General features: G+C 42.7%; 1 protein-coding gene across 4 annotated transcripts in view; it reads right to left on the bottom strand.

The window, feature by feature from the left end:
• The window catches only part of LOC115130439 (enhancer of polycomb homolog 1-like), a 77,792-nt gene that overhangs the window by 32,856 nt on the left and 18,407 nt on the right, over positions 1–26,529 (bottom strand). For 2 of the 4 annotated variants that reach the window (XM_065019558.1, XM_065019559.1), the window contains one exon: positions 1,697–1,856. In XM_065019558.1, the coding sequence (XP_064875630.1) occupies positions 1,697–1,796 (100 nt within the window). In that variant the 5' untranslated portion in view covers positions 1,797–1,856. Of the gene's footprint in view, positions 1–1,696; positions 1,857–20,062; positions 20,513–26,529 lie in introns of those variants that run through there. The other 2 variants (XM_065019557.1, XM_029661587.2) reach the window with 2 other exon arrangements.

Raw genomic sequence — 26,529 nt, 5'->3', positions numbered from 1 at the left:
ACTTAGGAAGCAACACTGATTGACAATACATTTCACATGCTGTTGTGCAAATGGAATAGACAACAGGTGGAAATCATAGGCAATTAGCAAGACACCCCCAATAAAGGAGTGGTTCTGCAGGTGGGGACCACAGACCACTTCTCAGTTCCTATGCTTCCTGGCTGATGTTTTGGTCACTTTTGAATGCTGGCGGTGCTTTCACTCTAGTAGTAGCATGAGACGGAGTCTACAACCCACACAAGTGGCTCAGGTAGTGCAGCTCATCTAGGATGGAACATTAATGCGAGCGGTGGCAAGAAGGTTTGCTGTGTCTGTCAGCGTAGTGTCCAGAGCATGGAGGCGCTACCAGGAGACAGGCCAGTACATCAGGAGACGTGGAGGAGGCCGTAGGAGGGCAACAACCCAGCAGCAGGACCGCTACCTCCGCCTTTGTGCAAGGAGGAGCACTGCCAGAGGCCTGCAAAATTACCTCCAGCAGGCCACAAATGTGCATGTGTCTGCTCAAACGGTCAGAAACAGACTTCATGAGGGTGGTATGAGGGCCCGACGTCCACAGGTGGGGGTTGTGCTTACAGCCCAACACCGTGCAGGACGTTTTTCATTTGCCAGAGAACACCAAGATTGGCAAATTCGCCACTGGCGCCCTGTGCTCTTCACAGATGAAAGCAGGTTCACAATGAGCACGTGACAGACGTGACAGTCTGGAGACGCTGTGGAGAACGTTCTGCTGCCTGCAACATCCTCCAGCATGACCGGTTTGGCGGTGGGTCAGTCATGGTGTGGCATTTCTTTGGGTGGCCGCAAATCCCTCCATGTGCTCGCCAGAGGCAGCCTGACTGCCATTAGGTACCGAGATGAGATCCTCAGACCCCTTGTGAGACCATATGCTGGTGTGGTTGGCCCTGGGTTCCTCCTAATGCAAGACCTCATGTGGCTGGAGTGTGTCAGCAGTTCCTGCTAGAGGAAGGCATTGATGCTATGGACTGGCCCGCCCGTTCCCCAGACCTGAATCCAATTGAGCACATCTGGGACATCATGTCTCGCTCCATCCACCAACGCCACGTTGCACCACAGACTGTCCAGGAGTTGGCGGATGCTTTAGTCCAGGTCTGGGAGGAGATCCCTCAGGAGACCATCCACCACCTCATCAGGAGCATGCCCAGGCATTGTAGTGAGGTCATACAGGCACGTGGAGGCCACACACACTACTGAGCCTCATTTAGATTTGTTTTAAGGACATTATATCAAAGTTGGATCAGCCTGTAGTGTGGTTTTCCACTTTAATTTTGAGTGTGACTCCAAATCCAGACCCCCATGCGTTGATGAATTAGATTTCCATTGATAATTTGTGTGATTTTGTTGCCAGCACATTCAACTATGTAGGGAAAAAAGTATTTAATAAGAATATTTCATTCATTCAGATCTAGGATGTGTTATTTTAGTGTTCCCTTTATTTTTTTGAGCAGTGTATATAACATAGCAACACCACATTTTGACTGCACTGGGGCTTTAAACATACCCCAGACAGAGCACACATGCACTGCACACACAGCAGCATGAACACAAACTGCAGTATGTGCACACACGCAAAGCACACTCAAGAGAAGAAAAACAAACATCTACCGTCTGACCAAAGAGACAACAGAAAAACAAAGACCGCTGACAAACAGGCTACATGAACAATAATACTCCTTACGTTGTATGTGAATGAGCTGCTTTGGCATCTTGAAGTCCCCAGGGTATAGGGACTCGTAGTAGGCGATGTTGCTCCCTGCTTCGGGGACGGGGATGACCATGTTGTCCCGTTTCTCCCCATACACCTGCTGTGCCGAGATAGCCCGCTGTAGATGGTGCTCCTGTGGGGGAGGAAGGTAAAGGTCAGTAGGCCTACACTACAACCGTTAAAAAATAAATTATACGTAATTACACCAAAAATCAAACTGAGCACGCTTTCTAATGTTTCAGAAACAATGATTAACAGTAAGTAATAATGGGGTATAACTGCTTAATTTCATTTTTGTGACCTGCGTCTTTTAACCAATGTTAAAATAAATAATTTAGATACAATAATAAAAGCAAACATATCTACAACTGAACATTAAGCATCAACAAAGTGCCTGTCCTGCCACAAAATGCTGAGTGATATTGCGTATTTATTATAGTTCATGGATCTACGCTGACATTTTTTACAATGACTACATGATGTCTTCTAAGTAGAAGCACACAAATAAAATGTAGGCAACAAAGAACTTTCTTCTGATACTCGTCGGTCTATTCTTGTTCTGAGAAATGAAGGCTATTCCATTCTATTCAAGGAATAGCCTTCATTTCTCAGAACAAGAATAGACTGATGAGTTTCAGAATTAAGTTGTGTTTCTAGCCATTTTAAGCCTGTAATCAAAAACACAAATGATGCTCCAGATACTCAACGGGTCTAAAGGCCAGTTTTATTGCTTAACCTCTTAACCTCTTCAGTCGACCCTCTACTTTTTTGAACATTTTGTTAAAAATCGCGCAACATTTCAGCGACCTGCTACTCATGCCAGGAATATAGTACGTTCATATGGTTAGAATGTGTGGATAGGAAACCCTCGGACGTTTTAAAAACTGGTTAAATCACGACTGTGGCTATTACATAACGTGCGTTACATCGGAAAGCGCAGGAAAACCTGATCACAGAAAATGGAAATAAATATCCTTGCGCCACTTCCAGCAATTGTTAACAGTGACCCGAATTAGATAAGACCGAGCCTTCAACTCCCACAGCATCCCCATGTTGTCTAGAGTCTTGTGAATTGAATCATCTTTGATTCTTGGTTGAACCGAAACAGGGGCACCGCTTACCTCCGGTCTCCGCCCAGATCATTCCGGAAGAGCTCTCTCCTGAAATTTTTTCCAAGACAACAGCTAATGATATTTACATCGCCTACGGATGATTTTTATCGCTTATTAACGTTTACTAATACCTAAAGTAGCATTACAAACGTATTTGAAGTGTTTTGTGAAAGTTTATCGTCTACTTTTTGAATTTTAAAAATGACGTTACGTTGTGAAATCGCTGTTTTTTTCGTTTATCACACAGTCTACATATAACGATATCTTGGCTTTATATGGCCCGATTTAATCGAAATAAAGACCCAATAGTGTTTATGGGACATCTAGGAGTGCCAACAAAGAAGATGGTGAAAGGTAATGACTGTTTTCTATTTTATTGTGCGGTTTGTGTAACGCCGAAATGCTAATTATTTTGTTTACGTCCCCTGCTGTGCTTTTCTGTTGTAGTGTATTGGTGCATGCTATCAGATAATAGCTTCTCATGCTGTCGCCGAAAAGCATTTTAAAAATCTGACTTGTTGCCTGGATTCACAACGAGTGTAGCTTTAATTTGATACCCTGCATGTGTATTTTAATGAACTTTTGAGTTTTAACTAATACTATTAGCATTTAGCGTAGCGCATTTGCATTTCCAGAGCTCTAGTTGGGACGCAAGCGTCCCAAGTAGAGGCAAGAGGTTAAGTCGACCCTCTACTTTTTTGAACATTCTGTTAAAAATCCCGCAACATTTCAGCGCCCTGCTACTCATGCCAGGAATATAGTATATGCATTTGCTTAGTCTGTGTGGATAGAAAACACTCCGACGTTTATAAAACTGGTTAAATCACTGCTGTGGCTTTACCAGAACGGCATTTACATCGAAAAGCACAGGAAAAACTGATCACTGAAAATGGGAAAATATATCCATGCGCTACTTGAACCCATTGATAAAGGTGAACCACAATTAATTGACTGAGGTTGCAGTACCTACAGCTTCCACACGGTGTCTAGAGTCTTGTCATTTCCCTTCGAGTTTTTTCTTGGTCAAACACATGCAGGGCACCGTATCTCCTATGGTCTAGGACCGGATATTTTCGTTGAGTTTCTAGCCGGACATTTTTCCAGACGGACAGCTAATGATCTTTACATCGCCTCCTGATGAATTTTATCGCTTATTAACGTTTACTAATACCTAAAGTTGCATTACAAACGTATTTGAAGTGTTTTGTGAAAGTTTATCGTCGACTTTTTGAATTTTAAAAATGACGTTACGTTTTGAAACAATGTTTTTTTCGTTTATCACACAGTCTACATATAACGATATCTAGGCTTTATATGGACCGATTTAATCAAAATAAAGACCCAAATAGTGTTTATGGGACATCTAGGAGTGCCAACAAAGAAGATGGTGAAAGGTAATGAATGTTTTCTATTTTATTGTGCGGTTTGTGTAACGCCGAAATGCTAATTATTTTGTTTACGTCCCCTGTGGGTCTTTTGGGGTGTTACATGCTATCAGATAATAGCTTCTCATGCTTTCGCCGAAAAGCATTTTAAAAATCTGACTTGTTGCCTGGATTCACAACGAGTGTAGCTTTAATTCGATACCCTGCATGTGTATTTTAATGAACTTTTGAGTTTGAACTAATACTATTAGCATTTAGCGTAGCGCATTTGCATTTCCAGAGCTCTAGTTGGGACGCAAGCGTCCCGAGTAGAAGCAAGAGGTTAAGCACAACAGTTTTCAGCTGTGGTAACATAATTGCAAAAGTGTTTTCTAATGACCAATTAGCCTTTTAAAATGACAAAATTGGATTAGCTAACACAACGTGCCATTGGAACACAGGAGTAATGGTTTCTGATAATGGGCCTCTGTACGCATATGTAGATATTCCATTAATTTGCTGCCGTTTCCAACTACAATAGGCATTTAAAGTTTATTTTCTGGCTGGAGCTCACATTGCCTCCATTGTTGTTTACCTTACAAACAAATTTGTGTGGATGTGTGCATTCCTATCAAAGTAAGTGCCTTATTTTCGTTTGTTGTCGTTTCTACTGTAGCATGAAATATGTATGTATGCATGCTTGCATGTATATGTATTTACAGTTTTATTCACCTTTTCATGTACTGGTGACAAATAATGCATTCCGATTATTGCATAAATTGTAATGGACACCTATGATGTGTGTAAAATACTTTTTTGAAGGTCGTACTAATTATAATGAGCTAATGCTAAGCTATTTGCCAGCTATGCGTGGCGCCATGTTTGTTGACATTATATAATGCATTCTGGGTGTCATGTAAATGTCTGTCAGACCAGAAATTTATTGAGGTCAAGGAATGGTTCACTCATCTTTCGAGTAAACTTCCGGAAGTGAATGAAGGTAAGTAACTGATCGTAGACGACACACCCCCTCCAAAATGCATACTGTAAACAGACCAAACTAATCTTGTCTCTTATACATGGCGGCACACAAACTACCCATCGATGATTACTTACTCAAATATTTAGATCAATGTTGAGCTCACCAATTGGTATTAGATAATTCATAGTGGTCTCTGTCAGCCTAAAGTTTCCTAATATGCTTGTGTTACATCAATGTCTCCTCAGTTTGCGCGTGGACGAATGTAGTCCACATTTTCTCGTTTGGATGATTATGTATGCTGTTGCTATTTCTGTGAATGTCTTAACATTGCATTCCAAAATAAACTTGTCACATTCAGGACATAACTTTGTAAGGACTGTTTGTGCAAAATGGTTCTAAAAAAAATGTGTGGCTAGCTCAAACGCTTACTGTTGCGTCAATCGAAACTGGACGTTCTTGGTGAGCTTTCTAATCCAACCGGTTTAAGCATGCGTGGCAGGGACCACTGTAGAAGGTTCACACATGTTTGTTGGTACCTGTGAAAAGGTTAAGCCCCCCCACAATTCAACATATAGGCTTACCCCCCCGACTATCCAGCAGTAGGTCCATTGTCCCCATCAGAGGTCACATTCACAGTACTCATCCAATTTTAATTCACATTATGGGGGAAATCAATTCAGGGGAATTCGAGGTCGGACGTTCAGCATCCTCAGATCAATTTAAAACAATATCAGTACAGGTGAGTCTAAACACTTTGGGATTCATGTACACGCACTCAAGTTCTCATTAGGTTGGTTGAGTAGCTAGAAACAGTTGGGCTGTCCCAGACTTTAAAAAATCTTGTTCAACCGCAAGTATTTTTTTTAGATTGATTGGTAGAAAATGTAAAACATGTATTTTTCCATACTTTAGCCCTATTCGCAGGGGACTAGTATTACTATTGGACATCTGTTGTGTAATTATCACCCCAGCATGTCCGTTGTTTTTACAGTGGACGATTCGGGCGGGATTAGTTTTACCCCTGTAATGTTTTTTTCCTCATTCAAAATGAACTGTTATGACGTCAGCCTGAGGGCTCTTCTAGACGTGAAGACACTTCAAAGGTGTATGGATAGCCTAATATTGGCCTAACGGGCCTTCAGTTCCGAGAAAGTCAAAATAATAACACATATCAATAAGAACCATGTAACCACGTAACCCATGCAGACATTTAATTAACTGAAGAATGTCAATTCATTGGCACAATATCATCTACTTCATATTTTAAAAAGAGAAGTATGGCACTAGGAAAGTTGATGTGTGACAAAACAGTTCCTTCATCTGTAAGCTAAGTGCATAGCACTTTGTTTTAAGCATCAATGTGTTCCTATGTTCTTATCCAAACTGGGTGCAGCACCTGTTAAACTCTAATATCAATCAAATCACAGGGATGACGATTCACACGGGATAAGTATTATCAGAGGACCGGAGAGTTTGCTGAAAAACAGTAGGTTTTTAGGGCTGGGATAACTTTCTTGCCAAGTAAAAATTACCAAGATGGCAGAGTCGGACAGTACAAAAATTACGGATGTGGCGATTTGCGCTTGTGCACAACTACATTAACTTCTTTGGGGTAGGGGGCAGTATTGGGTGGCTTGGATGAAAAATGTGCCCAAATTAAGCTGCCTGCTACTCAGCCGTAAAAGCTAGAATATGCATATAATTAGTACATTTGGATAGAAAACACTGACGTTTCTAAAACTGTTTGAATGATGTCGGTGAGTATAACAGAACTCATATGGCAGGCAAAAACCCGAGAAAAAATCCAACCAGGAAGTGGAAAATCTGAGGTTTATAGCTTTTCAACTCAGCCCCCATTGAAGATACAAGGTGATATTAGTTGTGTTTCACTACACAAGGCTTCCACTAGGTGTCAACAGTATTCAAAACATTATTGAACATTTATGATAAAAACATCTTAAAGCACATATGTCAGAGTCAAGGCCCGCGGGCCACATCCGGCCCGCAAGAAGGTTTTTTACGGCCCCTGGGATGATCTTGATTTATTATTAGAACCGGCCCGCAGCAAGCCGGCAGCCCGCAGATCTTTTACACGCACCAATACTACATTTCCCACAATGCAAAGGTGACGCACCGAGCAGTAGGCTGCTTCATTTCAATATTTATTTCGTCAGCATCACAGTAAAATTAACTTTCAGATACCCATCAAAAATGGCAAAACGGAAGGTGGATACTGAGAACCGGGGTTTCAAACAAGGTGGGAGTCGGAGTATATGTTCACGAAGGTAGCTGGAAAACCTGTGTGTCTTCTGTGTGGAGAAAGTGTGGCGGTACTGAAAGAGTATAATCTGAGACGACATTATGAAACGAAACACGCGGACAAAAACAAGAATATGGACATGGAACAAAGGCTACAAAAGGCAGAGGAATTAAAACGAGGCCTCAAATCTCGACAGGCTCTGTTCAAAAAAGCCAAATCACAAGGCCAGGCTGCTGTCAAGGCCAGTTTTATTTTGGCAGAAGAGATCGCTAAATCAGCCCGGCCATTTACGGAGGGGGATTTCATCAAAAACTGCATGATTAAAGTTTGTGACGAAGTTTGCCCAGAAAAAGGCAACTCTTTTTAAATGTGAGTCTGAGCAGAAACACCATTGCCGAGAGAGTAGACCAGTTGTCCATCAATCTAAAAGAGCAGCTTGTGAAAAAGGGAAAAGATTTTATTGCATATTCCTTGGCTGTGGATGAGAGCACCGACATTTCTGACATTGCCCAGTTGTCAATTTTCATCCGCGGAGTGGACTCCAACCTAAGCGTGACAGAGGAGTTTTTGGCTTTACGTCCTATGCATGGCACAACTACGGGCATGATTTGTATGAAGAGGTGTCAAGATGTGTAAATGAGATGGAGCTGCCTTGGGAAAAACTCGTGGGTTTGACAACCGACGGAGCACCTGCGATGTGTGGACACAGGAGCGGACTGGTGGCGAAGATACGGGAAAAGATGCAAGAGGAAAACGCGACAGGTGAGCTGACAGCTTATCATTGTATCATACACCAGGAAGCGTTGTGCGGTAAAGCCTTGAAAATGGAGCATGTAATGAGCATCATCACGCGCACAGTTAACTTTATCAGAGCCAAAGGTTTGAATCACCGCCAGTTCAAGGCATTTCTGACGGAGTTAGAAACGGAGCATGGTGATTTGCCTTATCACACAGAGGTGCGATGGCTAAGCCAGGGAAAGGTGCTTCAAAGATGTTTCGAGCCGTGAGGAGATTTGTCTGTTCTTGGACAGCAAAGGGAAAGACACAACACAACTCCGAGACGAAATGTTTCTGTGTGAAATGGCTTTTCTGTGTGACATTACGAGTCATCTGAATGCAATAAACTTGCAGCTGCAGGGTCGGGATCGTGTCATCTCTGATATGTACAGTACAGTGAAGGCATTTAAAACCAAACTGACTCTGTGGGAGACGCAGATGCGGAAAGAAAATTTGAGCCACTTTCCCAGCTGCCAGACCATGAAAGAGAAGCTCTCTACCAGTGCGTTCCCGAGCACACAGTTGGCTGATAAAATAGGTATGCTTGCCGCTGACTTTCGACGCCGATTTGCTGACTTTGAAGCACAAAAAAGCAGGTTGGAACTGCTCGGTAACCCATTTGCTGTTGACGTGGAAAGCTCACCACCAAACCTCCAAATGGAGTTGATTGACCTCCAATGCAATGATGCACTGAGGGCAAAATTGCGGCAGTGGGTGCTGCGGAGTTCGCCCGTTCCTCCCGGCACAATGCCCCAGCTGCGCATCCAGGCTGCTCAAACGTTGTCTATGTTTGGCAGCACATACCTGTGTGAACAACTGTTTTCTTTGATGAACCTGAACAAAACATCACACAGAAGTCGACTTACTGCTGAACACCTCCACTCAATTCTGAGGATTTCTTCAGCTCAGAGCCTTACCCCGAACATTGATGAACTTGTGGAAAAGATGGGACACCACCAAGTATCACCCTCAACCTCAAACAAGTGAACATTACTGTGCAATCACATATTTAGAGTTTTTACTCAGTTCAAGTTTAAAAGTTAAAATGTAATATTTGTTTTCACTGCATGTTACTTCTCCTTAAACAAAGTGTTGTTTTTGATTAATAGATTTTTGCACTTTATTTTTTTGCATTTCAATCCAATTATATTTTAAAAATATTTCAGTTGAGTGGATGATTGAAAATTGCTATTATTGTTTTTTCTTTGAAGTAAATTTAGCCCACTTTTGCTAAAATAGAAAATATAGTCTACTGATGGTGCCTTGAATACCGGTTTCTTTCATTTAATGTTCATGTTATGGGGATATTTATATAAAGGAAATTTGTCTTTTGTGTCTGTTGAAAATTAAAGATTACTGACAGAGCCATAAGAAAATATTGCTTTATTTATCTGATCATATTGTAATATATTTGTTAGGTTTTCAGTAGGTTCAATTAGGTTCACTAGACTATATGCGTCATTTAAAAAAATTTCAATGAACATTCGAACAGTCCGGCCCTCGTCTTGTAGCTGATTTTTTTATTTGGCCCTCCGTCCATTTGACTTTGACACCCCTGTCTTAAAGATTGATTCTATAACTAGTTTGAAAAGTTTCTACGACCTGTAATATAACTTTTTGAACTTTTCGTCCGATGTTCGGCTGGACCCGAACGCACGTTTGGATTTGTTTACCAAACGCCCTAACAAAAGAAGCTATTTGGACATAAATGGACTTGATGGAACAAATCAAACATTTGTCGTCGAACTGGGATTCCTGGGAGTGCATTCTGATGAAGAGCAAAGGTAAGTGAATATTTACAATGCTATTTCTGACTAATGTTGACTGCGCAACATGGCGGATATTTCTTTTGGCTGTTTTGGGCTCTGGGCGCCGTACTCAGATTATGCTTTTCCGTAAAGTTTTTGGAAATCTGACACAGCGGTTGCATTAAGGAGAAGTTAATCTAATCTAAAGTTCCATGCAAAACACTTGTATTTTCATCAACAGTTATAATGAATATTTCTGCAAATTGATGTGGCTCTCTGCAAAATCACTGCATGTTTTGGAACTACTGAACATAACACGCCAATGTAAAATGAGATTTTTTGGATATAAATATCCCCTTTACCGAACAAAACATACATGTATTGTGTAACGTGAAGTCCTATGAGTGTCATCTGATGAAGATCAAAGGTTAGTGATTAATTTGAATCTTTATTTGTACTTTTTGTGACTCCTCCCTTTTGCTGGAAAAATGGCAGGATTTTTCTGTGACTTGGTGGTGACCTAACAATTGTTTGTGGAGCTTCGCTGTAAAGCATTTTTGAAATCAGACACTGTGGCTGGATTAACGAGAATTGTATCTTTAAAATGGTGTAAAATGCTTGTATGTTTGAGAAATTTGATTTATGAGATTTCTGTTGATTTGTATTTGGCGCCCTGCAATTTCATTGGCTGTTGGCTAGCGGAACCCCGTTCCCAGACAGGTTAATTAAGGGCGCTTGCTACCGAAAACAGTTAATGTTGTTTTTTTATAACAAACAATGCAAACAGTGCATCAGAGCAAGACTGAACATCCTATTACAACTACAATATTAACAGAGATAAGCTAGTCTACAAACATTAACAGGCCAGTCTTAGGTCTTCTGTTAGCAGTTGAAGCAAATCATGATGCAACACCCAGCTCACATTCCCTTCAACACCAGGCACGATTAATCAAATTCAGAACAAATATTTGATATTGACATGTGCAATATCCATAAATAGCAAGAGGCTGCGATTTTCATGTAATTATTATTATTATTTTTACAATCCATTAATACAACAAAAAAATAGACTTACGATACCACCAATGAGATGCGCTAGACTCTATTCGTTCACTCTCTACATGCATAGAGGATGCTGACTAAATCACAAGCAGGCTCTCACGTGGCATGGCATGTACATGCTGGCCAATCACAAATGTCCCTGTGTACAGTTAGACGCTGGTGATGAGAAAAAGGGCTTTACCTCAGTAAACCTCGGAAATATGAGAGCTGCGAGTGCTAACGAGATTGATTTGGTGCCAAAGAAAGGCGTCTTCAGTGGTATAGCAGTATTTATGCTACAGAAAAACCAATATCAACCAAATGCAAGTGTTGCGCAAAATGTGCTTGCTTCAGTGTTGTGGCGACTAACGTATTCAAATCATTTATAGAACCATCCCCTACTTTACGACAATTGCAAGGTGAAAAAAGCTCTCGACAGCAGCAAAGCCCCTCAGCTACAGCCAGCCACCTATGTTAAACAGGGATGGAATGCTGGCGGGAAGGGTTTGGCCGGCAGGGATGTTCTTATCCCATCGCACTCTAGTGACTCCTGTGGTGGGCCGGGCGCAATGCACGCTGACACGATCGCCAGGTGTACTCCGACACATTGGTGCGGCTGGTTTACGGGTTAAGCGACATTGTGTCAAGAAGCAGTGAGGCTCGGCTGGGTTGCGTTACGGCTCTCAACCTTCGCCTCTCCCCAGTCCGTACGGGAGTTGAAGAGATGAAACAAGACTAACTACCAATTGGGAAAATAAAGAAAGACAAAGACAAACCTACCACATAGCCAAAGACATGGCTCCTATATACACAGTAAGCAAAGACAGCTTCAAGAAGATAAACAAGCTTGACAGTAGATACAAGACTCCACCTAGCATGGTTCTCCCTTGTCGCCATCCCAACACTGCATAACAAAATTTAAGGAGAAGTTGAAACAGAGCTCACATGTTGATTACACGCCTACAACAGACCTTTAGTTTACAAGATCAACTGAGCCCTACAGTAAGATACATTAGTTTGACAGTACACTTTATTAATGAGTTTCAACTGAGAGGGAGGTGCTTGCAAACATTATAGACTACTTCCCCGAAGATCACACAGGAGAAAACGTTGCTCTGGGGTTGAGACGCTTTAGCCGCCTGGGGCTTGAATGAGGAGCAGCAAGTGTGCATAACGATAATGGCACAAACGTGGTAAAGGCCACACCTTGCAATTAGTAAGCTACATTTCCTGGTTGCCAAAATGTGTATTGTTTGCCTAATTTCAGTTTGTGACAAAACAACATCTACAGTTGAACTCGGAAGATTACATACAACTTAGCCAAATACATTTAACCTCCGTTTCACTACTCCTGACATTTAATCCAAGTAAAAATTCCCCGTTTTAGGTCAGTTAGGATCACCACTTTATTTTAAGAATTTTCCTGCCTCACGATGCCATCTATTTTGTGAAGTGCACCAGTCCCTCCTGCAGCAAAGCAGCCCCACAACATTATGCTGCCAGCCCCGTGCTTCACAGTTGGTATGGCGGTCTTTGGCTTGCCAGCTAGAGGTTGACCGATTATAATTTTTCACCGTCGATACCAATTATTGGAGTACCAAAAAAGCTGATACTAATCGACCAATTTTTTTCTATTTGTAATAATGACAATTACAACAATACTGAATGAACACTTATTTTAACTTAATATAATACATCAATAAAATCTATTTAGCCTCAAGTAAATAATGAAACATGTACAATTTGGTTTAAATAATGCAAAAACAAAGTGTTGGAGAAGACAGTACAAGTGCAATATGTGCTATGTAAGAAAGCGAACGTTTCAGTTCCTTGCTCAGAACATGAGAACATATGAAAGCTGGTGGTTCCTTTTAACATGAGTCTTCAATATTCCCAGGTAAGAAGTTTTAGGTTGTAGTTATTATAGGAATTATAGGACTATTTCTCTCTATACCATTTGTATTTCATTAACCTTTGACCATTGGATGTTCTTATAGGCACTTTAGTATTGCCAGTGTAACAGTATAGCTTCCGTCCCTCTCCTCGCTCCTCCCTGGGCTCGAACCAGCAACACAACGGCACCAGTCACCATCGAGGCAGTGTTACCCATGCAGAGCAAGGCTCAGAGCGAGTGACGTTTGAAACGCTATTAGCGCAAACTAACTAGCTAGCCATTTCACATCGGTTACACCAGCCTCATCTCGGGAGTTGATAGGCTTGAAGTCATAAACAGCGCAATGCTTGACGCACAACGAAGAGCTGCTGGCAAAATGCACGAAAGTGCAGTTTGAATTCATGTTTACGCACCTGCTTCTGCCTACCATCGCTCAGTCAGATAGTTAGATACTTGTATGCTTTGTCAGATTATATGCAACACAGGACACGCTAGATAATATCATCAGCCATGTGTAGTTAACTAGTGATTATGATTTGATAAAAAAAAAAAAAATGCTAGCTAGCAACTTACCTTGGCTTACTGCATTTGGGTAACAGGCAGTCTTCTTATGGAGTGCAACGAGAGGGGCAGGTCGTTATTGCGTTGGACTAGTTAACTGTAAGGTTGCACGATTGAATCTCCAAGCTGACAAGGTGAAAATCTGCCGTTCTGCCCCTGAACAATGCAGTTAACCCACCGTTCCTAGGACGTCATTGAAAATAAGAATGTGTTCTGAACTGACTTGCCTAGTTAAATAAAAGGTATTAAAAATATATATTTAAAAAAATATATATACACCGATTTCTGATTGTTATGAAAACGTGAAATCGGCCCTAATTAAATCAGCCATTCCGATTAATCGGTCGACCTCTATTGCAAGCCTCCACATTTTTCCTCCAAACAGAACGGATGGTCATTATGGCCAAACAGTTAAATTTTTGTTTCATCAGACCAGATGACATTTGTCCAAAAAGTACAATCTTTGTCCCCATGCGCAGTTGCAAACCACAGTCTGGCTTTTTTACGGCGGTTTCTTCCTTGCTGAGCGGCCTTTCGGATTACGTCGATATGGGACTCATTTTACTGTGGATTTAGATACTTTTGTACCCGTTTCCTCCAGCATCTTCACAAGGTCCTTTGCTGTTGTTCTGGGATTGATTTGCACTTTTCACACCAAAGTACGTTCAGGATGAACCATACTTGGAGGTTTGCTGATTTCTTTTGATTTTCCCATGATGTCAAGCACAGAGGCACTGAGTTTGAATGTAAGCATTGAAATACATACACAGGTACACCTCCAATTGACTCAAAGTATATCTATTAGCCTATCAGAAGCTAAAATGACAAAATTTTCTGGAATTTTCCAAGCTGTTTAAAGGCAGTCAACTTAGTGTATGTAAACTTCTGACCCACTGGAATTGTGATACAGTGAATTATAAGTGAAATAATCTGTCTGTAAACAATTGTTGGAAAAATTACTTGTGTCATGCACAAAGCAGATGTCCTAACCAACTTGCCAAAACTATAGTTTGTTAACAATAAATTTGTGGAGTGGTTGTAAAACAAGTTAATGACTCCAACCTAAGTGTACGTAAAATTCCAACTTCAACTGTAAACCACTACGAAATATGTTTTTCATCATCAAAAATATTGTATTTTCAGCAGTTTGAAGCTGGTGTAGAAAACAGAAAGTAAAAGCCAAACTTAACGGGAAGCATAAAATTAGAGCACATAGAACAGATCTACCGCTTAAGACTTGCTTTCAATGAGAATGACAGATCTAAAAATAAAATTGTGAAATTGGTCATCCATAAAGTTATACATTGCAGCTTTAAGGCACATAGTACATAAAACATGGCCGCTATTGACCAACACGCATTTGCGTGGTCTGGCACAAATCAGTCACGGATATTCGTATTGTAACAAAACTTGGTACCCGTTCCAAACACTGGAGACTCAACATATTCAAGCACGGTCAGATCGACCACACGGTGGCGCTATTATGCACTCATGTTAATATAGCTTAATCTGTTGATTCCATGTGATGAAATTTGGCACACATGCTCAGGGATATGAGTCTAGCTAACCTGTAAAGTATGGTTCAGTTATGCAGCATGGTGGCACTGTTAGACATGAAAAAACAGTCATGCAAACTCATTGGCTCATATCAGCCATACTGTTTGTGAGTCCTGGAAAAAGTTGCATTTAAGACATGGGTACAGAGATGCCATAACAAAGTTGGTGCCAAATCGGTCCAGGAGAAGACGTTTTAAAGTCAACATCTTTGAAAATAGTCCAAAATACTGCATAAGCATAATATTTATTGGATAATTTGTTCAATGTATTGTTCTGATATTTGGTAAATGTGGTAAACAGTACAGAAGTAGCTCATCTTTGAGCAATGTTTCCAATTTGTCCCGATGGTGGCACAGTGGGCTTATAGCTGAATCCTGGCAACCGTTGAGGCACTCCAGACAACCATATTGGAAGGATAGACTGTTGCTTTAGTAATGTGACTATGTCACTGACAGGATGTTCATATCAGATATGATAGCATATAAAGTAAATAAAGAATTAAACTCTCAATGAGCCATTTATGAAGGTCTCAAATTATGCATGGCCCCAAATCACCCCCATGAGGCCTAAGGCAACATACACACCGCTGAACTCCGGGCAGGGTGAAAACTTGCATAAGGAACCAATTGGAAGCAGGCCTAAGCCAGACTCCTTTGCACGCTCCTCTGGAGAACGCCAGGCAGCGACCCACTAACCTGAATCACAGCTGCCCTGACGATAGCAAAATTACTCACAGCTGCTTGACTGAGCTTAGTGAAGTTGGGGACCTTCCTCTATTAATGTGTACGCACATGGTAGTGATAAAGGATGTCTGCGAATGAAACAACCAATGAACAAAAGTCACAGCAGGGAGAAGGACCGTACATTAGATCATTTAGCTAGCTTCTCCTTAGCTCAGGTAGCCTGCCTTCTTATGGCCTAGCAGCATTAGCTAAGGCCGGTGCAACATGTAGGGTGGGTGATAAATAGAAAAGCACCCTGTCATGATGAAAATCCATGATACAGAAACCTTGCTACAAGCATCAGCTTTACTTGTCTCAGTGCTCGTATTTGTGCCATCATGCCAACTCCATGTTTTGGCATGACAATGTCAAGAGCAGAAACATCTGATACCATTAGACTACCTGATACACACAGCTAGGACACCTGGGCTAAAACAGAAACACAAATGGGAAAGTTTTGCAGCCTATTTTCACAGAGACATGCATTTCCCTCAAAGTAATGTTCCCGAGGAACAGGATGTAGACCAATAAAAAAGTGTGGCCTCCAGCAGGTGTTCATTAGACAAACTGATTGCCTGGGCCCTAGTCAAAATAAGTGTACTATATACAGTTGAAGTCGGCGGTTTACATACACTTCCGTTGGAGTCATTAAAACTAGTTGTTCAACCACTCCACAAATTTCTTGTTAACAAACTATAGTATTGGCAAGTCGGTTAGGACATCTACTTTGTGCATGACAAGTAATTTCTCCAACAATTATTTCCAGACAGATTATTTCACTTATAATTAACTGCATCACAATTCCAGTGGGTCAGAAGTCAACATACACTAACTTGACTGTGCCTTTATTAAACAGCCTGGAAAATTCCAGAAAATTATACCAACCTTCCTCCTGGAGATCTCCGGTTCAGTCCAACCCTAATTTAGCATCGCTGATTCAGCTAATTTAGGTCTTGTTGAGCAGCTAATTGGTAGAATCAGGTGTGTTAATTTAGGGTTGACTGAAAACCCACAGAACTGTAGATCTCCAAGAAGAGGGTTGGGCAGCCCTTGATATTTTTATTTTACTTGGCAAGCCAGTTAAGAATAAATACTTATACTCAATGACGGCTTAGGAACAGTGGGTTAACTGCCTTGTTCAGGGGCAGAATGGCAGTTTTTTTTTTACCTTGTCAGCTCGGGGATTCGATCTTGCAACCTTTCGGTTATAAGTCCAACGTTCTAACCACCTGCCGCCCCAAACTGGGCGAGGCATATAGGGAATAGGGTGGCATTTGGGATACAAACAATGTCTGTTCAGTCAGACAATGGCATCTGCTAAAGGTAAGAGTGGTGTAATCAAAGGAAGAAGTAGGCCAATTTTCTCTTATATTCAATTAAATTAAAACGGTCATCACAGGCCTGTTCGGTATTCAAGTAGGTTTTATAATTACGGCCTTCGTGCAGATTCTGTTTTGATTGACAAATTGAAGAAGTAGCCTAGTGTGTATAGTAAATTCTAGTAAAGTAGCAGATGCAACAGCACTGCACTCAAATCATGCAGCATATGTCAACATTTCAGCAGGGACATTAGCTAGGTGTACTGTACTGTATTGTTTCAGCAGGGATGTTAGCTATTAGGCTAGGTGTAATTGTCAGTGTGGAAGATTATGAAACACTGGCTCAGTCTGACTCATGTTCCTCTTGAAGGATTACAAAACTGAAACTGGGAGAGGCAAGCAGGGGTTGGAAATTGTTCACTACATGGGACACAGTTTAGCGCATGCATTCTCAAACTTTTTGGGGCCGGGAACCCTTTTCTGTTACAGGAAACTAATCAGGAACGCCCTCAAAACAACTTGAATGAGAAAAATAGCATACCGAGTTTTACCATGACTTCAGCAGTGAATTACTGGATGGACTAAGTCTCAGATCTTGGGAAGGAACATTTTAAAGGCCCGCCTCTTGGCATTGGAGAGAATGTTGCAGTTTTGAAGTTAATTTCCTGCAATGTATGCTTTGGCCACAAATACAGGTATAGGATATGTCAACATTATTTGGGTACGAGTTAATAGAATATTAACTTTAAAGCTGAGATTGACTGGACAGTTACTTTAAATAAAAACATTTTGGGGGAACACAAGAAATATTGAGTTGAAAAGTAGAGAACTGCCCATAAAAAATATATTCCTGTGAGCCTCCCAGACCCATGTTGTGCAGGGTTAACAAGATCAATTGTAGATCAGGGATGGGAAACTAGTCCGAGGGCTGGGGCTGTGTGCCCCCCCCCATCCCTAGAAAAACACAGCTGATTAAACAAACTGCATTCTAAACAGAACATTAGTTTAGTGTGTTAGCTGGGACAAAAGGGTTACACCAATCAGGCCCCCGAGGACTGGAGTAGCCCATCCCTGTTGTAGATTAATATCAAATTGTATTGTTTTACAGCCTCATCTTATTCCAAGGATCCGTTGGCCAAAATATGTTGAATCAGTTTAAAAAAAAATTGATGCTGGGGACCCACTGCAGTACCTTCATGGACCTCACTTTGAGAACCCCTGGCCTAGTGCTCACCCATCAAACAAATCCAAGACCTCATACAGGTTTGGCACAGTCCATTCAGTAACCAAGTAGCTTAATTGTGCAAAGAGAAATCCACCAAGACAAAAATAATAATTTGAGTTAATGGAACTAGAAGACAGTCAAGGAAAAATACATAGGTCAAGCCAAACAGTCATATTTCTTAGAGGGGTAAGCAACCCTGTTCCTGGAGTGCTGCATGATTGTGTTTAAACTAGGGACAACACCTGCCCATCTGAGCTAATTGATCAGTTCAGTTATTGCCTAAAATTCAACACACCTGGTCTTCCAAGTTGGTTAAATCAAAAATAGGGTTGCCTACCCATGTCCTAGAGCAAAGCATGATGGGGAAACAACACTTCCAACATTCCATAAAACATTGAGAAGTATAAAATATCTATGCTGATGATTTCTATGGTTTCACTATAGACCGCCAGCCACAGAGTTTTGCTTTCCAGATATAAAACAACCTGGTCAGGGGAAGCTAGCTAGCAGTTCATCCATTCAGTCTGCCCCAGTCAACCAGCCCCAAGACTGTGTCCCAGATGTCACAACTTCTGGACCACTAACCCAATGTACAGTAAGACACAAGTAATGCACTATAAAGAGAATAGTCCAGGTTTTCCATCCAGTTCCCATCGGGGTAGATGAGGGTCAGACAGCAAAGAAGCCATGCTGCATATCACTTGAGCCCCTGTAGTAAAACACCTCTCTCCTCTGTCACTCCAGGAGGTTACATAACAGAGCACAGGAAGGGAGACAGGCTGGCGGTATTCTTCTGGTAGTTAAATTGACTGCACTACTGCACCCCCATCCCTCCAATGCTCTAGTTGAGACATTGCCGATCATCACACCAAAATGCTCAAAATTGGTCACTGGGTTTGTTTTGGATTATAACCCAGAACGGGGTTGTTTTGCCTCACCCCCGACAGGCAAAAAATATGCACACCACATCAGCACTCAGATCTGCTATATTATATTCAGGAGATCATGTGCTTCATTACCCTTAGGCAGGTGCTCTTTACTTCCATAACTAGTTTACTACAGCCTTCTACTCCGAGGTGCTTTTATGAATACCTGGACTGGCTTCTAAATTGCAGATGTTCTGTCAGTTGTAGTTCAAGCTTGAAAGAATTCGACTATGGGTATACAAATTTGAGACACTCGGCTAAGCATAGCTTTTGTGCACACATATGTATTAGAAAAAAGCTTGTGCGGTCTGGCAAGAGGTATCTGCGCCTTAGAGTGTGCACGTTTCTGTTCAGTTATTGACTGGTAGTGCCAGTCCCACAGCGTCGTGCGTGATGGTTGTTTTACCGATCTGTCCCCAAATGTGTAGCCCATTCAAAACATGCATAGGAAAGACATGTCGACTCAGTGTCTCCCCCTGGTATTTGTTCGTGATAATGGCACCACTTCAAAGCCCATCCCCAACTGTGTTTTTGGCAAAGACAACGTAAACAAAATGGCGGATGCGAAAAGAATCACGTGACCCCTTTGTGTTTTCCAATGTAAATCCAAGTGAAATAAGTGATTACAACACGGCTTACTAACCTACATTCGAAACAATACACGGCTGGGATAATGTTGACGGTAAAATGTCGGTGTTACACGCACATTTCGTCGCAATTTACACTTCACAGAAAACCGACACGGCAGCCATTTTGTGCAAACTTGCGCAGGCAAGATAGGGGCGACCCCCATATTGTGAACATAGTGCAAACATCTTAAATATGAATCTAACAGCGATAATAAAACATACCGATTCCTCCTCTTTCTCCATCCCAGTTGGCATTTGCGGCACTGCCCGATTGATAGAGGCATATTCGTGCAGGTCTGGCAAGTCCTCGCAGCGGAAAACGGGTAGAAGCTTGGTAGCGTCCAGCGCCCGTGCCCGAAACGACAATTTACTCATTTTTTATAATGTGAGATGCAGCATAAATCTACCGATCTAATAATGTTCACAGCAGTACTGGTTTGAGTTCTCATGGATGGATCTGTGATGTTCATCAGAAGTCAACCGTTCGCTTGGTACCAGGGCAGGTATACGGCGATGCGAACGGGAGCCGGGAAGGCCCGGATTTTGGTCGATTACTACTGTCGGTCTCTTTTTTTTCCGAGGCTCCACTCTCCCTCCCTGGTTCAATACGCCATAGCCAACATGGCGGACATTACAAATTCTTGCAGCTGTCCCTTCGCTCCTGGCGGCCCAACCCCCGATCACACAACAGCCATTCCCTTACGGTATCGCGCGCATGCGTGCTCGCGGAGCCCCGAGGGGCGGGAACACTAGGGGAAGGGGATATCACTAGTTACCACAACCAGAAAGTCAAACCCCGCCTATTTCTACAATTTCTTCTTAAATGTGATTTTAAAATTTTAAAAAACTAAACAACTCCTACACTTAAATTAAGACCAAAAAAAACCGATATGTTTTCATTCACTTTTACGACAGTCAATTTTGACTTTGTGGCTATGGTAACTAGTGGAAACCTGGTGAAAGAATAGTACTCACGCTCCCTCCGTAGAAACGGACTGATATTCACATATTAGGATAGGCAGCTGAAAACTGTGCGATACCGGGGAACGAAATCACTTGCAGTACTAATGTACTTTTTATTCAACAGTACAGAGACAGACCGCCCTGCAGTGATAATTAATATTTTGCACAAAACGTATCAGAAAAAAATAAAAAATGCAATACACCGTACCAGTCAAAAGTTTGGACACACCTACTCATTCAAGTGTTTTTCTTTATTTGTACTATTTCCCACATCGTAGAATGAAAGTGAAGACATCAAAACTATGAAATAACACATATGGACTCAAGTAGTAAGCAAAATCGTGTTAAACCAATCAAAATATTTTATATGTGAGATTCTTCAAAGTTGCCACCCATTATGACAGCTTTGCAAATTCTTGGCATCCTATCAACCAGCTTCACATTGAATGCTTTTCCAACAGTCTTGAAGAGTTCCCACAAGGGATGCCCGATACATCGGCAAGTACGATATTAGCTAAAAATGCCAACATTGGCCCGATGTCTCGTTTAACAAACGATTTGCAAAACCGATGTCAAAGCGGATGTCAATGCATACCTATATAATGTAGGTACATGATGTAATGAACCTAGACCAATGTCTGCTGTGTGGATCGAACAGTCAACAAGTCCAGCAGTCATTTGAAAGAGTAAGAACATTTCAGCGAGACAACTCAAAAGGCGAAATCCATTAACGGCAAGATAATGGAATTCATTGCCCTTGACAATCAACCGTTCCAAATCACATACACATGGTTAGCAGATGTTAATGCGAGTGTAGCTAGTTTGTGCTTCTAGTTCCGACAATGCAGTAATAACCAACAAGTAATCTAATCTAACAATTTCACAACAACTACCTTTACAAGTGTAAAGGGATGAAGAATATGTACATAAGAATATACACTGCTCAAAAAAAATAAAGGGAACACTTAAACAACACAATGTAACTCCAAGTCAATCACACTTCTGTGAAATCAAACTGTCCACTTAGGAAGCAACACTGATTGACAATACATTTCACATGCTGTTGTGCAAATGGAATAGACAACAGGTGGAAATTATAGGCAATTAGCAAGACACCCCCAATAAAGAAGTGGTTCTGCAGGTGGTGACCACAGACCACTTCTCAGTTCCTATGCTTCCTGGCTGATGTTTTGGTCACTTTTGAATGCTGGCAGTGCTTTCACTCTAGTGGTAGCATGAGACGGAGTCTACAACCCACACAAGTGGCTCAGGTTGTGCAGCTCATCCAGGATGGAACATTAATGCAAGCTGTGGCAAGAAGGTTTGCTGTGTCTGTCAGCGTAGTGTCCAGAGCATGGAGGAGCTACCAGGAGACAGGCCAGTACATCAGGAGACGTGGAGGAAGCCGTAGGAGGGCAACAACCCAGCAGCAGGACCGCTACCTCCGCCTTTGTGCAAGGAGGAGCAGGAGGAGCACTGCCAGAGCCCTGCAAAATGACCTCCAGCAGGCCACAAATGTGCATGTGTCTGCTCAAACGGTCAGAAACAGACTCCATGAGGGTGGTATGAGGGCCCGACGTCCACAGGTGGGGGTTGTGCTTACAGCCCAACACCGTGCAGGACGTTTGGCATTTGCCAGAGAACATCATGATTGGCAAATTCGCCAATGGCGCCTTGTGCTCTTCACAGATGAAAGCAGGTTCACACTGAGCACATGTGACAGACGTGACAGTCTGGAGACACCGTGGAGAACGTTCTGCTGCCTGCAACATCCTCCTGCAACATCCTCCAGCATGACCGGTTTGGTGGTGGGTCAGTCATGGTGTGGGGTGGCATTTCTTTGGGGGGCCGCACAGCCCTCCATGTGCTCGCCAGTGGTAGCCTGACTGCCATTAGGTACCAAAATGAGATCCTCAGACCCCTTCTGAGACCATATGCTGGTGCGGTTGGCCCTGGGTTCCTCCTAATGCAAGACAATGCTAGACCTCATGTGGCTGGAGTGTGTCAGCAGTTCCTGCAAGAGGAAGGCATTGATGCTATGAACTGGCCCGCCCGTTCCCCAGACCTGAATCCAATTGAGCACATCTGGGACACCATGTCTCGCTCCATCCACCAACGTCACGTTGCACCACAGACTGTCCAGGAGTTGGCGGATGCTTTAGTCCAGGTCTGGGAGGAGATCCCTCAGGAGACCATCCGCCACCTCATCAGGAGCATGCCCAGGCGTTGTAGGGAGGTCATACAGGCACGTGGAGGCAACACACACTACTGAGCCTCATTTTGACTTGTTTTAAGGACATTACATCAAAGTTGGATCAGCCTGTAGTGTGGTTTTCCACTTTAATTTTGAGTGTCACTCCAAATCCAGACCTCCATGGGTTGATAAATTTGATTTCCATTGATAATTTGTGTGATTTTGTTGTCAGCACATTCAACTATGTAAAGCAAAAAGTATTTAATAAGAATATTTCATTCATTCAGATCTAGGATGTGTAATTTTAGTGTTCCCTTTATTTTTTTGAGCAGTGTATATGTATGTATATATATATATATATATATATATATATTTTTTTTTTTTACCTTTATTTAACCAGGCAAGTCAGTTAAAAACAAATTCATATTGTCAATGATGGCCTAGGAACAGCCCCTGCCTTGTTCAGGGACAGAATGACGATTTGTACCTTGTCAGCTCGTGGATTTGAACTTTCGGTTACTAGTCCAACGCTCTAACCACTAGGCTGCCGCTGTCGCCCCATATGAATGAGTGATGGTACAGAACGGCATAGGCAAGATGCAGTAGATGGTATCGAGTACAGTATATACATATGAGATGAGTAATGTAGGGTATGTAAACATTATATTAAGTGGCATTGTTTTTTTGTTACCTTTATTTATCACCGGTGGTGATTTGCTGTGAGGTAGCAGAGAAAAGTCTATAACTTGGGTGACTGGAGTCTGACAATTTTACGTGCATTCCTCTGACACTGCCCATGATCTTGGTCCTGGATGGCAGGAAGCTTGGCCCCAGCGATGTACTGGGCCATACGCACTACCCCCTGTAGTGCCTTACGGTCAGATGTCGAACAGTTGCCATACCAGGAGGTGATGCAACCGGTCAGGATGCTCTCAATGGTGCAGCTGTAGAACTTCTTGAGGATCTGGTGACCATGCCAAATCTTTCCAGTCTCCTGAGGGGAAAAAGGTTTTGTCAAGCCCTCTTCACGACTGTCTTGGTATGTTTGGACCATGATAGTTTGTTGGTGATGTGGACACCAAGGAACTTGAAACTCTCAACCTTCTCCACTACAGCCCTGTTAATGGGAGCTTGTTCTGCCCTGCCTTTTCCTGTAGTCCACGATCAGCTCCTTAGTCTTGCTCACATTGAGGTAGAGGTTGTTGTCCTGGCACAATGCCAGTTCTCTGACCTCCTCCTTATAGGCCGTCTCATCGTTGTCAGTGATCAGGCCTACCACTGTTGTGTCATCAGCAAACTTGATGGCCATGCAATCATGAGTGAATAGGGAGTACAGGAGGGGCCTGAGCACACACCCCTGAGGGGCCCCCGTGTTGAGGATCAGCGTGGCAGACGTGTTGCCCACCCCTACCACCTGGGGGCGGCCTGTCAGGAAGTCCAGGATCCAGTTGCAGAGGGAGGCGTTTAGTCCCAGGGTCCTTAGCTTAGTGATGAACTTTGAGGGCACTATGGTGTTGAACGCTGAGCTGAAGTCAATGAATAGCATTCTCACATAGGTGTTCCTATTGTCCAGGTGTGAAAGGGCAGTGTGGAGTGCAATAGAGATTGCATCATCTGTGGATCTTTTAGGGCAGTATGCAAGTTGGAGTGGGTCTAGGGTTTCTGGGATAATGGTGTTGATGTGAGCCACTACCAGCCCTTCAAAGCATTTCACGGCTACAGACCTGAGTGCTACGGGTTGGTAGTCATTTAGGTAGGTTACCTTAGTATTATCTGGCATAGGGACTGTGGTGGTCTGCTTGAAACATGTTGGTATTACAGACTGACAGGGAGGGGTTGAAAATGTCAGTGAAGACACTTGCCAGTTGGTCAGCGCATGCTCTTCGTACACGTCCTGGTAATCTGTCTGGCCCTGCTGCCTTGTGAATGCTGACCTGTTTAAAAGGTCTTACTCACTTCGGCTGCGGAGAGCGTGATCACACAGTCGTCTGGAACAGCTGATCTCATGCATGTTTCAGTGTTACTTGCCTCGAAGCGAGCATCAAAGTAATTTAGCTCATCTCGTAGGCTCATGTCACTGGGCAGCTCTCGGCTGTGCTTCCCTTTGTAGTCTGTAATAGTTTGCAAGCCCTGCCACATCCGTTGGAGCCGGTGTGGTATGATTCGATCTTAGTCCTTTGACGCTTTGCCTGTTTGATGGTTCGTCGGAGGACATCGCAGGATTTCTTATAAGCTTCCGGGTTAGAGTCCCGTTCCTTGAAAGCAGCAGCTCGAGCCTTTAGCTCAGTGCAGATGTTGGCTGTAATCCATGGCTTCTGGTTGGGATATGTACGTACACTCTCTGTGGGGACGACATCGTTGATGCACATATTGATGAAGCCAGTGTCTGATGTGGTGTACTCCAATGCCATCGGAAGAGTCACGGAACATATTCCAGTCTGTGTTATCAAAACAGTCCTGTTGCTTTCCATCTGACCACTTTTTTATTGATCGAGTCACTGGTGCTTCTTGCTTGAAAGCAGTTCTCAGGAGGATAGAATTATGGTCAGACTTATCAAATAGCCAGTCTGGCTATCAAGTCAGTTCATCAAATTTCTGTGCTGCTAGAGCTGCCCTGGTCAACTGTGAATGAGGTTATTATGAAGTTGAAATGTCTAGGCGCAACAACGGCTTAGCCGCAAAGTGGTAGGCCACACAAGCTCACAGACCGGGGCCGCTGAAGCGTGTAAAAATAGTCTGTCCTCGGTTGCAACAGTCACTACAGAGTTCCAAACTGCCTCTGGAAGCAACATCAGCAAAATAACCGTTTGTCATCAGTTTCACAAACTTGGTTTCCATGACTGAGCAGCCGCACACAAGCCTAAGATCACCATGTGCAATGCCAAGAGTTGGCTGGTGTGGTGTAAAGCTTGCTGCCATTGGACTCTGGAGCAGTGGAAACGCATTCTCTGGAGTGATGAATCACGCTCACCATCTGGCAGTCCAACGGACAAATTTGGGTTTGGCGATTGCCAAGAGAACGGTACCTGCCCCAATGCATAGTGGCAACTGTAAAGTTTGGTGGAGGAAGAATAATGGTCTGGGTCGTTTTTTTATATATAGTTTGGGCATGGCCCCTTAGTTCTAGTGAAGGGAAATCGTAACGCTAAAGCATACAATGACATTCTATCTAGGCGATTCTGTGCTTCCAACTTTGTGTCAACAGTTTGTGGAAGGCCCTTTCCTGTTTCAGCATGACAATGCCCATGTGCACAAAGTGAGGTCCATATAGAAATGGTTTGTCGAGATCGGTGTGAAAGAACTTGACTGGCCTACACAGAGCCCTGACCTCAACCCTATCTTACACCTTTGGGATGAATTGGAACGCCGACGCAAGCCAGTGCCCAACCACAATAATGCTAATGGTTTAATGGAAGTTAGTCCCCGCAGCAACTGTCCCAACATCTAGTGGGAAGCCTTCCCAGAAGAGTGGAGGCTGTTATAGCAGCAAAAGGGGGGGGGGGACCAACTCCATAATAATGCCCATGATTTT

Source organism: Oncorhynchus nerka, linkage group LG6, assembly GCF_034236695.1.
Source record: "Oncorhynchus nerka isolate Pitt River linkage group LG6, Oner_Uvic_2.0, whole genome shotgun sequence".
Taxonomy (NCBI): Eukaryota; Metazoa; Chordata; class Actinopteri; order Salmoniformes; family Salmonidae; genus Oncorhynchus; species Oncorhynchus nerka.
This window is presented reverse-complemented; position numbering and strand designations above follow the sequence as displayed.